The 14,683-nt window shown below is 43.8% G+C and overlaps 1 protein-coding gene across 2 annotated transcripts in view; it reads right to left on the bottom strand.

The window, feature by feature from the left end:
• GMIP (GEM interacting protein) overlaps positions 1-14,683 on the bottom strand; it is a 122,728-nt gene that overhangs the window by 14,279 nt on the left and 93,766 nt on the right. For both annotated transcript variants that reach the window (XM_077470116.1, XM_077470118.1), the window contains exons 16-18: positions 13,949-14,137; positions 12,899-13,036; positions 9,542-9,726 (exon numbers count right to left, since the gene is read on the bottom strand). In XM_077470116.1, coding sequence (XP_077326242.1) covers positions 9,542-9,726; positions 12,899-13,036; positions 13,949-14,137 — 512 coding nt within the window. The remainder of the gene's footprint in view (positions 1-9,541; positions 9,727-12,898; positions 13,037-13,948; positions 14,138-14,683) is intronic.

Below are 14,683 nucleotides of genomic sequence, written 5' to 3'. Positions count from 1 at the left end.
GCAGAGGATCAGGTAAGTAAAAGAGCTTCTCCTCTCCCCTAGACAAAACAAGTGGTTAACCCTTGCAGTGCAGGTGCAGCCCCACTGCAAGGGATAATTCTAAGGTGTTTCAGAGTTGGGCTTTACAGCTGAAAAAACTACTTTTGCAATGGGTCTTCCCATGCCATGTAAGAGTTGAATGCTCATTTTTACTTAATGTACCGGTAAACAACACTTTTACTTACCTTAGCCCTAACTCCCTCACTGGTACTGATTCCCCGCAGACTCAGTGATCCAAGGTACCATCCAACATCATTCAACCCACTTCCTGTGAGCCCAGGTCATAGTAGACACACCCCCAGGGTTACATCAACACTGGATTTGGCTCACAGTATGTCTGCACAGAGCAGTGCCCACATACTCAAATGTCATTGTTGTCTATCTATCTTATCTATCTAAGAGAGGTAATCTCACTTCATTGGGACTTCCACTCACTTCCTGTTGCATCCTTTGGACAGGAACTGAACGGAAATCTCCTCAACAAGACAAAGATATAAAAAAATAAACCTGTCTGGGCTTTTAAACGTTACCTTCTCTAGTCACTGGATTCAGATATAATTTAAGCTGAATGCCAGGCAGATATAGATACATTTACATGTATTCATTTTGTTTAAAGCTCAATACATCATTTAATGTACAGTACCGTACAAAAGTTTTAGGCAGGTGTGAAAATATGCTGTACATGAAGAAAGCAAGAAATAGAAGCGTTAATAATTTATTTTTATCAATTAATAAAATGAGTAAAAAAAAAGTAAATGAACAAAAGAGAAATCTAAATCATATCCATATTCGGTGTGACCCCCTTTGCCTTCCAAACCGCAACTTGCACACAGATTTTGAAGGAACTTGGTAGGTTGTTCCAAACATTTTGGAGAACTAACCACAGATCTGCTGTGGATGTCGGCTGCCTCAAATCCTTCTGTCTCTTCATGTAATCCCAGACAGACTCCATGATTTTAAGATCAGGGTCTTTTGGGAGCCAAACCATCACTTCCGGGACTCTTTGTTCTTCTTTACGCTGAAGATAGTTCCTAGTGACATTGACTGTATGTTTGGGGTCGTTATCCTGCTGCAGAATACATTTGGAGCCAATCACACTCCTCCCTGATGGTATGGCATGATGGATTAGTATCTACCTGTATTTCTCAGCATTGAGAACACCATTGATCCTGACCAAATCTCCAACTCCATTTGCAGAAATCTAGCCCCAAACTTGCAAGGAACCTCCACCATGCTTCACTGTTGCCCACAGACAATCATTGTACCACTCTCCAGCCCTTCGGTGGACAAACTGCCCCCTGCTACAGCCAAATATTTTACATTTTGACTCATCAGTTAATATATATATATATATATATATTTATGGTTGGAGCCCTCCGCTGTAAGAGATATGAAAGAACACATAAACACGTCACAAGACTAACAACATAAAATAGACCTGAATTGTGCCCTTGGTCTGCTGTAAGGTAAGCCCTGGTGAGCTGGGCGGTGAGCCCTGCTCTGCTGGGCGATATGCCAAGAGAAGGCCACATACCTTAAGAAAGTAAATGGATGTTTCTGTAGAGAAACGTGTTTTAAGTGAAGTACTCTGAGAAGGGAAATGGGTGGGTGGGTACCTTGCACTGGAACCAACACAGACCGTTGTGGGTGGTCTGATTATATACCCTCCGGGCTCCTCCCATAATTACGGGCCACCATACTGGCCCTCTTATTTATGGTTGGAGCCCTCCGCTGTAAGAGATATGAAAGAACACATAAACACGTCACAAGACTAACAACATAAAATAGACCTGAATTGTGCCCTTGGTCTGCTGTAAGGTAAGCCCTGGTGAGCTGGGCGGTGAGCCCTGCTCTGCTGGGCGATATGCCAAGAGAAGGCTGCAAAAGATTTGGTGTAGGGAGGTAATTATTAATTTATGTACAACAAGACACTACGGGGCAAAGTTTCTGAAGGCTCAGGACATTTCCACTTGTGGATTGGAGATGTATCGCATAAAGCAGGTGGATTCCCGCCTGCCCATCTTTGATCGCGTGGACTGGGACCCCGTTTCGTGAGGCTGCTCCAGTGCAAAAGAATGTCCAAGAAAATGACCAAGGTCCTGGCCTAATTTGCTCAAAAGGAACCTGACGTGACTAATGAACTGGTTGCTGCCTGGGGTACTAATCGAGAACGGTAGTAATGGGCTGTCCTGCGAGGGATCAAACATATGGGCCAAATATTGATCTAGGATGGACACGGGGCACCAGGCTTTGAGAGTTTGGAAAGGTTTTAGGTCAACCCCTGGACCGGACTATTGTGTTTTGGACACGCTGAGGAGCAAGATGAAGTCTGATGGTGTGTGAGGTGGCGTCTATGTAACACTTTACAACTGGGATGGTGACAGTATTCACTGGGACGTAAGAAGCTGTAGAAAGCCAGGTAGATGGCTGCTTGAAGGACCAGGCTGAATTTAGCCAAAAGGGGAATGTGACAGGATGAAAGACATGTCTCGGAATATGGCGCTGGTGACGGGTAGCCGTTTGATACTGATTTGGGGTCATTGCCTGTGAATACCACACAACATGGTCTTGACCGTATGGGCGGCGAACAAGACGGTTTGTTAGGATGAAATACTGGATGTCAGCTGAGTGGGGTCTAAGGTATTGTGTGACAATGCCAACTGTGTGCGGTGGCATAATATGAAGACCAGGATGTGATGGAGAACTCTTGGTATTGCTCTGGGGTTTGAGGCTAGTAACCTGACATAGAACCTCTAGGCTGCCCGGTAGGCCTTCAGGGTGTTGTGAGATAGTGAAAGATTAATAAGGCAGGTAGCGTCGTGAAAGTGTTGTTTGAATCCGAGGTTAGCTACGACCAGTGTGGGATAAGAGACCTGGACGGGTCGGTTCCAGGTTCCTGCAAAAAATAACGAAGCAAAGTTAACGGGTAGTGCGTCGGCCAGATTATTGCGTTTGTCTGGGATGTGGACGCATAGGACGTTAGATTGGTGCTGTGGGGATAGTGGCACCAGCCTGCACAGGAAGGCCACGATGGCCAGCTACTAGGACCTCCTTTATTTATAATACTGGCTGTAGCTTGGTTGTCTGTGGCGAACGTCACGGTTTGTCCTGCCCAGTTGTTGCACCAGACTTAAGCTGCTGCGACAATGGGGTAGAGGTCGAACAAAGAGGAGGACTAACTGAACCCAGGAATCAAGAGGATTTCTGACGGCCATGGCCCTATAAACCCAATTTGGCCAAAATTGAGGCGAGGACCTGTGGAGGCTGCGGTGACCATGACTACCTGAGATGAAGAGAGAGATGCTGAGGGAATACACATTGGCATGCCATTCCAATTTGTGAGAAATTCGACTCTCATGGGCAGATCTGCTATAGCTGGCACATCTTAATTTAAGGATTTAGTCAGGGTCTTTGCCTGGAAGAGAAACACTAAAAGATGGGAGGTAAAAGATCCCATTGAGTCTGGATGCTGCCTTGGCTGAAAATGAGCAGTGATAGTCAAAGGATGGGCACCCTGCGTACTTGTGACCTGCTGCGTGCAGATACGGGTCCAATTCTACCCTCCTGTTGGGGTTGCTCTGCCTAGCATGTCTCTGACTGTCCCCAAGGCCCGCACAAACTCTGTGACAGTGAGCTTGCGATTAAGTAAAGGGTCTCTGGTCTTCAGGATGATGGAGACATCTCCCTGCGAATATGATTTGTTCTAGGCCAAGTTGTGTACTGCTATGAGGAGGGATGCTAAGTTAACGTCGTTGTCATCCAAGATGTCCTCCTAGATGCCCTGCTAGGACAATGTGTGCAGGGAAGACGATGGTGCAGAAGTTGGGTGTATCTGTAAGTGAAGGTACAGGAATGACGGTGGTGACTGGAGCTGGTAGGGGCATGGCTGGGCGTACCTCCAGGGCTGTCACTCTGCTTGGACTTCGGGGACTGCTGCTGACAGTGTGGTTACCCAGGAGTGCAGCTGAGTAGTCGCAAAGAAGATAGACTGAAGTGGTGCCTGGAAGGGCTGCCACTGGCGGTGGAAACAGTAGCCTAAAGGCTTGGTTTCCTGGCTGCAGCAGGGTAGGATTTACTCCTGCGACACCGTTCTGCTATGAGTTTATTTTTAATTTTTTTATTATTCTTTTTTTTTTTTTTTATTGGTCCAAGCTCTTGTGAGACTGTAAACCGCCGCTTGCTGAGCCCGTAAAGGGTAATGGCAGGGCTGAGGCAAAGTCCTCACTGTCTGCCTGCGACATGGCGTCAACTAAAAGCAAGGGGGGGGTGCGTATGTTTGAGGTAAGTTGCAAAGGTAGGAGGGGATAGTTGCGTTGGGTAGATAAGATGAAATGCGGAAGGAAACAAGAAGAATAGGACAAGGAACGACAGCCATAGTGACAGTTGGTTTGCGCTCGAGCGCTGTTGAGTGTGACTTTAGAAAACTCAAAAGAATGCGTAACAACCGAGGTGAGCCAGGAGGTGACTGGCTAGGTAACCGATAGCTCGGGTGTCAGTCTGTGCTCGGCACAGACTAATGAACCAGAGCGCCCCAGGGCGGACTGGGGTGGGTAGCTGAAGTCTGGTATACTAAGTAGGAATGTTGCGATCTGTAGTTAATTGACGTGGGTTCGGTCTACTAATGCTTGCACTGCCAGCAAGTATGGAGATTAGGCGACCTTGTCTGCGTATTGAAGGCTTGTGCTTCGAAAACAGAGTGAAGTGCACAGAAGTATGTGACAGTTGCTAACGCCTCAGGAGCAGGTCAAATTCTGTATGTGAAGTAAAAATATGTAGTGAAAGAGTGTTTAAGAGAAAGGGGGAATCCCATTGAACTATACACCTGACTTTATGCCCTAGTTGTGAAGTCGACTGCTTGGTGGTCGAGAACTGAGTTGACCGGGAGCCTGTAGTAAGGTGACATGAGAATTTCGTTTTGACGATGGGGATTGCAAAGAGCTGTTTGGGGCAAAGCTGGCCCCCTGGTGAAGATGCAAGCCCTCGACAATGGGTTTTTTTTTTGTTTTTTTTTTGGGAGATACTGTCCAAACCTGGTGCAGGGTGGACTAACTGGTGTTCTAACTGGCCTAAAAGGGGAAAGCGACAGAGAAAACGATGAGCAGCCGTGTTGCTACTGGAGACGATGAGTGGCAGTTTGAGCCATTTGCTGAAATGCTTGCAGCGATTGCAAGGAAGCGGCTTTATTTGAATTATAAATTGAATTATGAGGTGAGAATGAATGAATGAATGAATGAATGAGGTGAACAGCTGTGTTGCTACTGGAGACGATGAGTGGCCGTATTAAGCTATTGCAGAGATGCTTGCAGCGATTGCAAGAAAGCAGCTTTATTTGAATCTATAAATTTAATTATAAGTGTGTAGGAATGAGGAGAGCAGCCGTTTTGCTACTAGAGATGAGTGGCCGTATTGAGCCATTGCATCGATGCTCGCAGCGATTGCAAGGAAGCAGCTTTATTTGAAAGGTGAAAGCAATGTTTTGCGGATTTATAAGTGTGTAGGTATGAGGTGAACAGCAGTGTTGCTACTGGAGACGATTGGCAGTTTTGAGCCAAATGCAGAAAGACTTGCAGCGATTGCAAGAACGCAGCTTTGTTGAAAGGCGAAAGAAAGGTTATAGAGGAAATGTGATTATGTAGGAATGACCGTGCGCAATACTGAGCAAATTGGTGGAGAGAATTGTGTACGATCATGTATGGATAGACTGAGAAGGTCAAATGTAAGTACTGCTGAATTCGTACAGTCGATGTGACTAGTTTGAACTGGGCTATAGCTATGGAATAGTCTGTGAAAGATTTGACTCATTTGAGTCGGTGATGCAACAGGATTCGGCTTGGTTGTTAGAGTTGCGTTTGGCAAGGACTGGAATCGTTGCGCCGACACTGCGACTAGACTCGAATCCTCCGTAGATGCGACTGAGAGGCTCGTATATGGGATCCGACCGTATCGCTGAGGATATGGCTGGGTTCGGATTGATTGAATTGTGATGGTGGTTGAAGGGGCTGGTGATTGTCAATGATCCGAAACATAGAAGCGAAGTTGCGACTAGATTCGAAACAGCCGTAGATGCGAGGTGACTACAGGGCTCGTATGACAGATCTGCCCGTGTTGCAGATGATATGGCTGGGTTTGAATCGACTAAATGGTGATGGCGGTTGAAGGGGCTTGTGACTGCCAAGGATCCGAAACATAGAAGCGAAGTTGCGACTAGATTTCAAATCGGCCGTAGATATGAGGTGACTACGGGGCTCGTATGACAGATCTGACCGTATTGCCGATGATATGGCTGGGTTCGAATCAACTAAATGGTGATGACGGTTGAAGGGGCTTGTGATTGCCGAGGATCCGAAACATAGAAGCGAAGTTTGCGACTAGATTTCAAATCGGCCGTAGATGCGAGATGAGTAAGGGGCTTGAATGTCGGATTTGACTGCATCGACCGTGAAGTGATCGGCTCGAGTAAACTCGCGTTGGGTAGAAAGGATGAAATACATGAAAGATGACATAGACTTACGGTGGCGTAAGTGCGACTTTGCAAAACGAACATGATAAGGTAACTATTGGAGTTTAGAAGAGCGGTAACGACAAAGTCCTACCTGCGACAGAGTGAGAGTGTGTAGCGGTCCGAGCGTGGGACAATCGATGAAGATATACGACCGATCTCAAAGGTACAACTACGTGGACATGCAGTGAGTTGGCAGAGTCAGCCTCTGCAATGCATTTGACACGAATCAGCTCAAAAATGTATGAGATGAATCTGATATAAATTGGCAGTAAGGAGGAGTATCTGATACGAATTGGTTGTAGAGTGTATGCCATTCCTTACTGTGAAACCAAACACCTATCAACCACCCATCCCCCCAGGCTAGTCAAGTGCAGGAAAGACATCAGGTGGGTTTAATTACACCTCAATCAGCCACAGAAACCCATACAAACAATACCTGTTTATCTCAAAAAAAGCATGAGAACAGTGAATTTTATAACCAGTGAAGCCTATGGCGAGTGATATTGGAGAACAACCGACAGCGACTCGGCTGTGCCGAACAATGTCGGGACATGAGTGTCAACAACTCAGAGGTAGGTTTTGCGAAAGGGCTGCAGGATAGTAAGCATGATAAGCCGCAAGTTTGCACATGACATGAAAAGATTCGGATACTACTTATCTGCGACCATGAGCGGGAACCGCCGACGAAGACCACGAATGAAGAAGCCGAAGTGCACCTACGATTGGACACACAGATAGACGACCGTGAGGGAGCTGAGAAGAGTCGGCCCCTTGATGTGCAGTACCTTGCACTGGAACCAACACAGACCGTTGTGGGTGGTCTGATTATATACCCTCCGGGCTCCTCCCATAATTACGGGCCACCATACTGGCCCTCTTATATATATATATATATATATATATATATATATATTTTTTTTTTTAAGTATTCTTACTTTACAGCATTAATTCACACATGCCTAAAACATTTGCACAACACTATATATTTTTAAATTCAAGCAGTTTAAGTACCTACATTTGATCTGATATCAGCCTTGTTCCATACAGGGTACAACAGAACATATAATTGAATAGAAGAAGCCAGTCTGGCTTGTGCTGCTTCTTTTGCTGCAGTGCTCATTTGCTAACAAGGACATGCTGATAACAGAAGGATGAGCTCAGCAGTGTGCTGTTTCTCCTATCAATGTGGAATGGGAATGGGAGGGACAACACCTGTAAGCCCTTGTACACACGGTCGGAGATTTCGACGGACCAAGTTTTCCAACTTGCCGGTAAAATTTTCCAACAAAATGCTCCGATCGGACATACGATCATGTGTAGCCTACTCCGACGGACAAAGTGCCACACATGCTCAGATCAAATTCCTAGACCAAAGCTATTGGCTACTAGCCTGAACGTAGTCCCGTTGTAACGAAATAACGTCATCACGTTATGTACAATCGGATTTTCCGACAATTTAGTCCGACCGTGTGTATGCAACATCACTTCCGGACCTCTTCCGGAATTATTCCGTCTGAATTACTGCGACGGATTTGGTTGTCGGAATCTCCGACCGTGTGTATGAGGGCTAAGTGTTACTTATAAAAGGCAGGTCTCCTGATCTAACAGACAGGGCTGTGCTGTGTAGCAGGACTATTTAACCACTTAAGGACCGAGTCTCTTTCTGAGATTTGGTGTTTACACATTTGGTTAAACACATTTTTTTTTGCTAGAAAGTTACTTAGAACCCCCAAACATTATATATATTTTTTTTCTAACACCCTAGAAAATAAAATGGCTGTCGTTGCAATACTTTATGTCACACCGTATTTGCGCAGAGGTCTTACAAGCGCACTTTTTTTTGGAAAAAAATACACTTTTTTAAATTAAAAAATAAGACAACAGTAAAGTTAGCCCAAGTTTTTTTTTATATTGTGAAAGATAATGTTATGCTGAGTAAATTGATACCTTTTGTCACGCTTCAAAATTGCTTCCGCTCATAGAATGACAACAAACATTTACCGTTAAAAATCTCCATAGGCGATGTTTACAAAATTCTACAGGTTGCATGTTTTGAGTTACAGAGGAGGTCTAGAATTATTGCGCTCGCTCCAACAGTCACGGCTATACCGCACATGTGTGGTTTGAACACCATTTTCATATGCGGGCACTACTCATGTATGCCTTCGCCTCTGCATGTGAGCTTGGTGGGACAGAGCACGTTTTTTCTGATTTATTTTACCTAATATTTTTTATTTTTACACTGTTATTTTTGTGTCATTTTTATTCCTATAACAAGGAATGTAAACATCCCTTGTAATAGAAAGAAAGCATGACAGGACCTCTTAAATATGAGATCTGGGGTCAAAAAAGACCTCAGATCTCAAATTTACACTTGAAAATGCATTACAAAAATAAAAAATTAATTATATGTAGTTTGAAAAAAAAATAAAATGTCCCTTTAAGAGCTATGAAAATGTCACTTCCGCCCTGCAATGATATGGAGACGGGTGTGGGCCATCTTCTCCTTACTCGTCGCCAGGCACCGGATAGAGGCGGGAGGGGGCCCTCTCCCGCCACCGATAAAAGTGATCTTGTGGCGAATCCGCTGCAGAGACCACTTTTATCTGAAAGCGCACCGCCCTCTGAAGAAGAGGCTACCAGGGTTATGGTAGCTAGCTGCTGCTATAGCAATGATATTCCTTTTCAAAGTAGTGACGTAAAATGACGGCGGGCGGTCCGTAAGTGGTTGAATCTCAGAACAGAAATACAAATGGTAGGTAAGACAATATATATATATATATATATATATATATATATATATATATATATATATATATATATAGATATATAGATATATATATATAGATATGTGTGTATGTGTTTATCAGTTTGCCTGGAATCTTGCTTTAAAGATTCCAGATCAACAAATCAACACCCAAGAGTCCAGTCTTATTCACAAATACAGTGTCCTCCAAAAACATTGGATCTAAGTTTGTAGTGAGAGTGCCTTCTCCTTACTGATACAGGTGCGCTGTTAGGTGGCGGAGAGTATTGTAGTTACTGGGTGGAAGGCGGCAAAGAATATCCTTCATTCGTTGAATGGCTTCTTGTTGAACCTCTGGCTCTTTCCTCTCTTCAGGGAAATCCTTTGAGAACGTCATAAATTCTTCATACAGGTGATGGGTGGCCACAGAATCTGGAAGCTGGAGGGAACATGGCACACATCACTACTACAATTAGTAATAGTAAGTCACAAAACTATTATCCTGTGTCTTTTGGGTAATCTACTTGTGAATTATATCAGTTTTCACCAGTAATTTTTTTGTTAAGTAAGCGAAAATTCGGAAAAAGTATCCCTTCCTGACCTAGAAGGCTTCAGCAGGTACATTCATATACTGGAGATGTTAGCATGCTGTTTATACAGACATGGTTGCAGCACCTACATGAAGATCTTGGAGAACCAAAGTCTCAGTCAGTGGCGGCCCATCCATTAGGGGCGTTGCCCCCTATCCATGCATTTTTTTTTGAAGCACGTGATAAGAGCCAGAAGCTCTAATAAGCATCAAAAAAGGGTGGGCCCCTAGTGAATGAATATTAAAGGTCTCCTCCCGGCTAATCAGGATGCCCCTATTGTCTCCCTGGCCAATCGTGTCTCAGGACACACTTCCTGTTCCTGTGTGCTACCTGGCAAAATCGGTCAGAGTGGCGCTGGTTCTTCTTTCCCCCTGCCTCCATAAGGAAAGGCATCCGCTGTCCGTCTCCCGCGGGGGCGGGGGGTGGGTGCAGGGTGATTGTTGCTGTCTGTGTCTCTCGATAATAAATAATTAATAAAAATGAATAAATAATAAAAGTAACTGCACTATGAGCCTGTGTGCTGTCTTTTTTTGTTCTATTTGAAGATTTTATACTGCAATTATTATTTCTGCCACTAGGTGGTAATGTTTAGTGTTATTGTTCTTCACAGTTGTGGTGTAATTTCCAGTAATCACATGATTGGACATTCCATGCAATGCCTCTTGGAATTACAAAGTGTTAGCCCTTGTACACACGGTCAGACATTCCGACGGAAAATGTCCGATCGGACCGTGTTGTCGGATAATCCAACCGTGTGTGGGCTTCATCTGACTTTTTCAGTCGGAATGTCTGACCAACAAAGTTTGAGAGCTGGATATAAAAATTTTCCGACAACATGATCCGATCGGACTTTGTCCGATCGTTTGTAGAGAATTCCGATCGGACAAAGTGCCACGCATGCTCAGATCGAATTCTTAGACCAAAGCTATTGGCTACTAGCCTGAACGTAGTCCCGTCGTAACAAAATAACGTCATCACATTCTGAACGATCGGATTTTCCGACAACTTTGTCCTACCGTCGGACAAAATCCGTCAGACAAAATCCGACAGATTTTGTTGTCGGAAATGTCCGACCGTGTGTACAAGGGCTTAAAGTGGCTCTAAATACTTTTCTTAGCCTGAAATAAAAAAGAGGTTTATATTTACCTGCTCTGTGCAAGGATATTGCACAAAGCGGCCCCTTACATCCCCTTCTGGGATCCTCCCATGGGCTCTCCACTCCCTTCTCTTCTGTGTGTGCCCCCATAGCAAGCCACTTGCTATAGGCGCACACATGTGGGTGCACTCCCGAGCTGGGTTGTGCGCATCCAAAGACATATACAGCTCAGCCCTGCCCCCCTGCTCCCTCCTCACAAGATTTGACTGACAGCAGCAGGAGCCAATGGCTCCTACTCCTGCTGCTACAAGCTTTTCTGTGAGAAGGGGAAGAGAGACCAACGCTGCTGCAGATGGGCACAGCACTGGATTGAGAGAGGACTCAGGTAAGTATTTGGGTGAGACTAGTAAGAAACAGCAAGTGAATATTTTTTTTACCCTAAGGAATGTAATGCATTAAGATAAAATACCTTTTGACTTTTTAAACCACTTTAAAGCGGGAGTCCGCCGGGACTCCGCATTTTTTTTTTTTTTAAAAGCCAGCACCTACAAATACTGCAGCTGCTGACTTTTAAAATAGTGACACTTACCTGTCCAGCACGCCCGCGATGTCGGCACCCGAAGCCGATCTCTAGATCGTCTCTCGGGTGCTGCCGCCACCATCTTGGGTATGGGAATCAGGAAATGGAGCCTTTCGGCTTAATTTCCCGGTTCCCTACTGCACAAATGCGCGAGTCGCGCTGCGCAATAAAGACGGTCCCCGCTGCCTCTGGGATCTGTGTGTTTCCCAGCAGGCAGCGGGGGGCACTTGCGGAAAGGGGCGGGCACTTGCGGAAAGGGGCGTAATCCGAGAGAGAGCTATCCCGGAAGTGGGTGCAGATACCTGTACTGTACAGGTATCTGCACCCCCCTCCCCCCTGAAAGGTGCCAATTGTGGAGCCGGAGGGGGGGAGGGTTCCGATGAGCGGAAGGTCCACTTTAGGGTGGACCTCCGCTTTAAAGCGGTAGTAAACCCGCATTTTTTTTTTTTTTTTTTAAAAACCTGCAAAGCAAAAGGCATAATGAGCTAGTATGCACCGCATACTAGCTCATTATGAAATACTTACCTTAGAACGAGGCCCCGACATCTCGCCCGATCCACGCCGAGGAAGCCGACATGCTCCCTCGGCGTCTCTTCCGGGTATCGCGGCTCCGGCGCTGTGAGTGGCCGGAGCCGCGATATCGTCACTCCCGCGCATGCGCGCGGGAGATTTAAATCCGGCCGGACGAGCGCTGCCGGATTTTCGCGGAGAGAACCCCCTTGTGCGCATGCGCCGCTGCAGTCAGCGGCGCATACCGAGGGGAATATCTCCTAAACCGTACAGGTTTAGGAGATATTTTTTTTACCTACAGGTAAGCCTTATTATAGGCTTTCCTGTAGGTAAAAGTTAAAAAAGTGGGTTTACTTCCACTTTAAAGAGCTGGCTTTTCCCTCTGTAAAAGAACCTCGGATGTGCTTTAAAATTACGGTAACCTTTAATCTGCACTATAACATGTTTCTTATCACTTAAATCCCCCAAACCCTACCCTTATCCCTACCACTAAACTTTGACTCACTAGCCTTAACCCTCTCACTAACCTATTGTTTCACCTACTTTATCTGGCACCTGAATCTTTAGTGCTAAAAATGACAACTCCATGATCTTGGAACTACCAATCCGCCTTTATGACCTTCTTGCAGACAGCTGGCCAAAGTCAAATTTCCAAAAAATTACAAACTTACTAAATAACCCAATTCATACTGAGCACTCCCGATGTATCGTGTGGATTTAAAATGCCTTTATAAAAAAAACCTGTGTTAAATAATTTACTGTATCTAGTGTTCCAGCCCTATACTTTCACATGCTAAGGTTGCTCCCAGAATCTTCTCTGTTTGGCTTACGGTACCTCTTTGAGAAAGTGTTTGAGTGCGCTGGTGATGTCATGGGGTGAATGCCCCGACAAGTCCACTAGCTCACGCCCGTTCTCAAAGGCCTGCAGAAGCTTTTCCACCCGGGCTTTAGCTCCACTGATTCGGTACAGACCCTAGAATGAAAGGAAATAGAGTAAAAAAAAAGGATGTGGGAAAAAAAGTTAGAAAATCTATCTACCCCACCTTTAAGTATATATATACATATATATATATATATATATATATATGTATGTATATATATATATATATATATATATATATATATATATATATATATATATATATATGTATATATATATATATGTATGTATATATATATATATATATATATATCTATATATATATATATATATATATATATATATATATATATATATATATGTATATATATATTTATGTGTATATATATATATATATACATAAAAATGTAAATGTATTTTATTGGGATTTTATGTGATAGACCAACACAAAGTGGCACATAATTGTGAAGTGGAAGGAAAATGATAAATTGTTTTCAACATTTTTTATGTAGGAGATAATATTGCAGATAGTAACAGTATTTCGTTATAGCTAATGATACGTTTTCACTACGGCCCCATTCAAACCTGAGCATAGTGCTTTTAGGCAGAAAAACTCGTGATTTTACCACAATTTTGCGGCATTTTTTACCATGATTTTGCAGCGTTTTATTACAGCGTTTTGCCACGAGTTTGTGCATGGCAAAAGGTCACCAATGTAAAAAGCAGAAAAACGCCCAAATCTGGCTATAAAAAAGGTTCCAGAACTTGTTTGAGCTTCAGGTGTTTTGTAGCTTCTGGCTTCAGGCGTTTTGGAGTGGAGATGTGAACCATCTCCATAGAGAATAATAGATTTTTTCCCCTCCAGCATTTGCAGCTTCAGGCTTCAAGCTGCAAAACGCTCAGGTGTGAATGGGGCCCAAAGGGAGATTGTTTATTTTTTGTCCAGGCAATTAATCCTTTGCTATTAACAACTTTAGAAAAGTTCTAGGACAAAGTCTTTCTTACCTGCTGTCCCAGTGCCCTCATCTCAATCTCAGCCGTACATTTGCTTATGACAAAGGGCACCTCTTCGGGGAAGTATCTTGGGAAATTGCAGAAATCCACACCAAATAAGGGCACTTTGTTGGGCAGTTTCTTGTGACCGCATTTTATGAGTAAATTTTCTAGGCATTTCTTGTGACAAATCAAATAGCACTATAAAGAAAAGCAAAAACAACTAATAACTCTATATAATAACTCTAATAACTCTATATAATAAGCTGAACATGACTAAATTGGCAGTAAATAGAGTTCATTGTCCCATCAAATAGAACAGTTTTGTTTAACCGCTAGCTGTCCGGGGAAGATTTAAAATGTTAAAAATCAGCATTTTTTGCTAGAAAATTACTTAGAACATCTGAACATATTTTTTCTGAAAGCAGAGGTCCTGGAGAATGAAATGGTCCCTGTGGCACATGATACTTGCGAAGCCATTTTTAAATTAAAATTTTCAGGAAAAAATACATTTAAATGAATTTTAGTGCGCACAAACACAATATAATGCTCAATTTTTTGGTAAAATATAAAAGATGATGTTGTGCTGTGTAAATAGATACCAAACATGTAAAGATTTAAAATTGCACATGCCTGTGAAATGGCGACAAAATAAGTATCGATATGTATTGCTCCAGTTCCAAAACATCCGGGGTGCCAAGGTTCGCCATCACTGGTCTAGGGGATGTCTTTTTAGTATTTTTAACT

This window comes from Lithobates pipiens, unplaced genomic scaffold, assembly GCF_037356315.1.
Source record: "Lithobates pipiens isolate NorthernLeopardFrog02 unplaced genomic scaffold, aLitPip1_a1.2 Scaffold_8, whole genome shotgun sequence".
Taxonomy (NCBI): Eukaryota; Metazoa; Chordata; class Amphibia; order Anura; family Ranidae; genus Lithobates; species Lithobates pipiens.
This window is presented reverse-complemented; position numbering and strand designations above follow the sequence as displayed.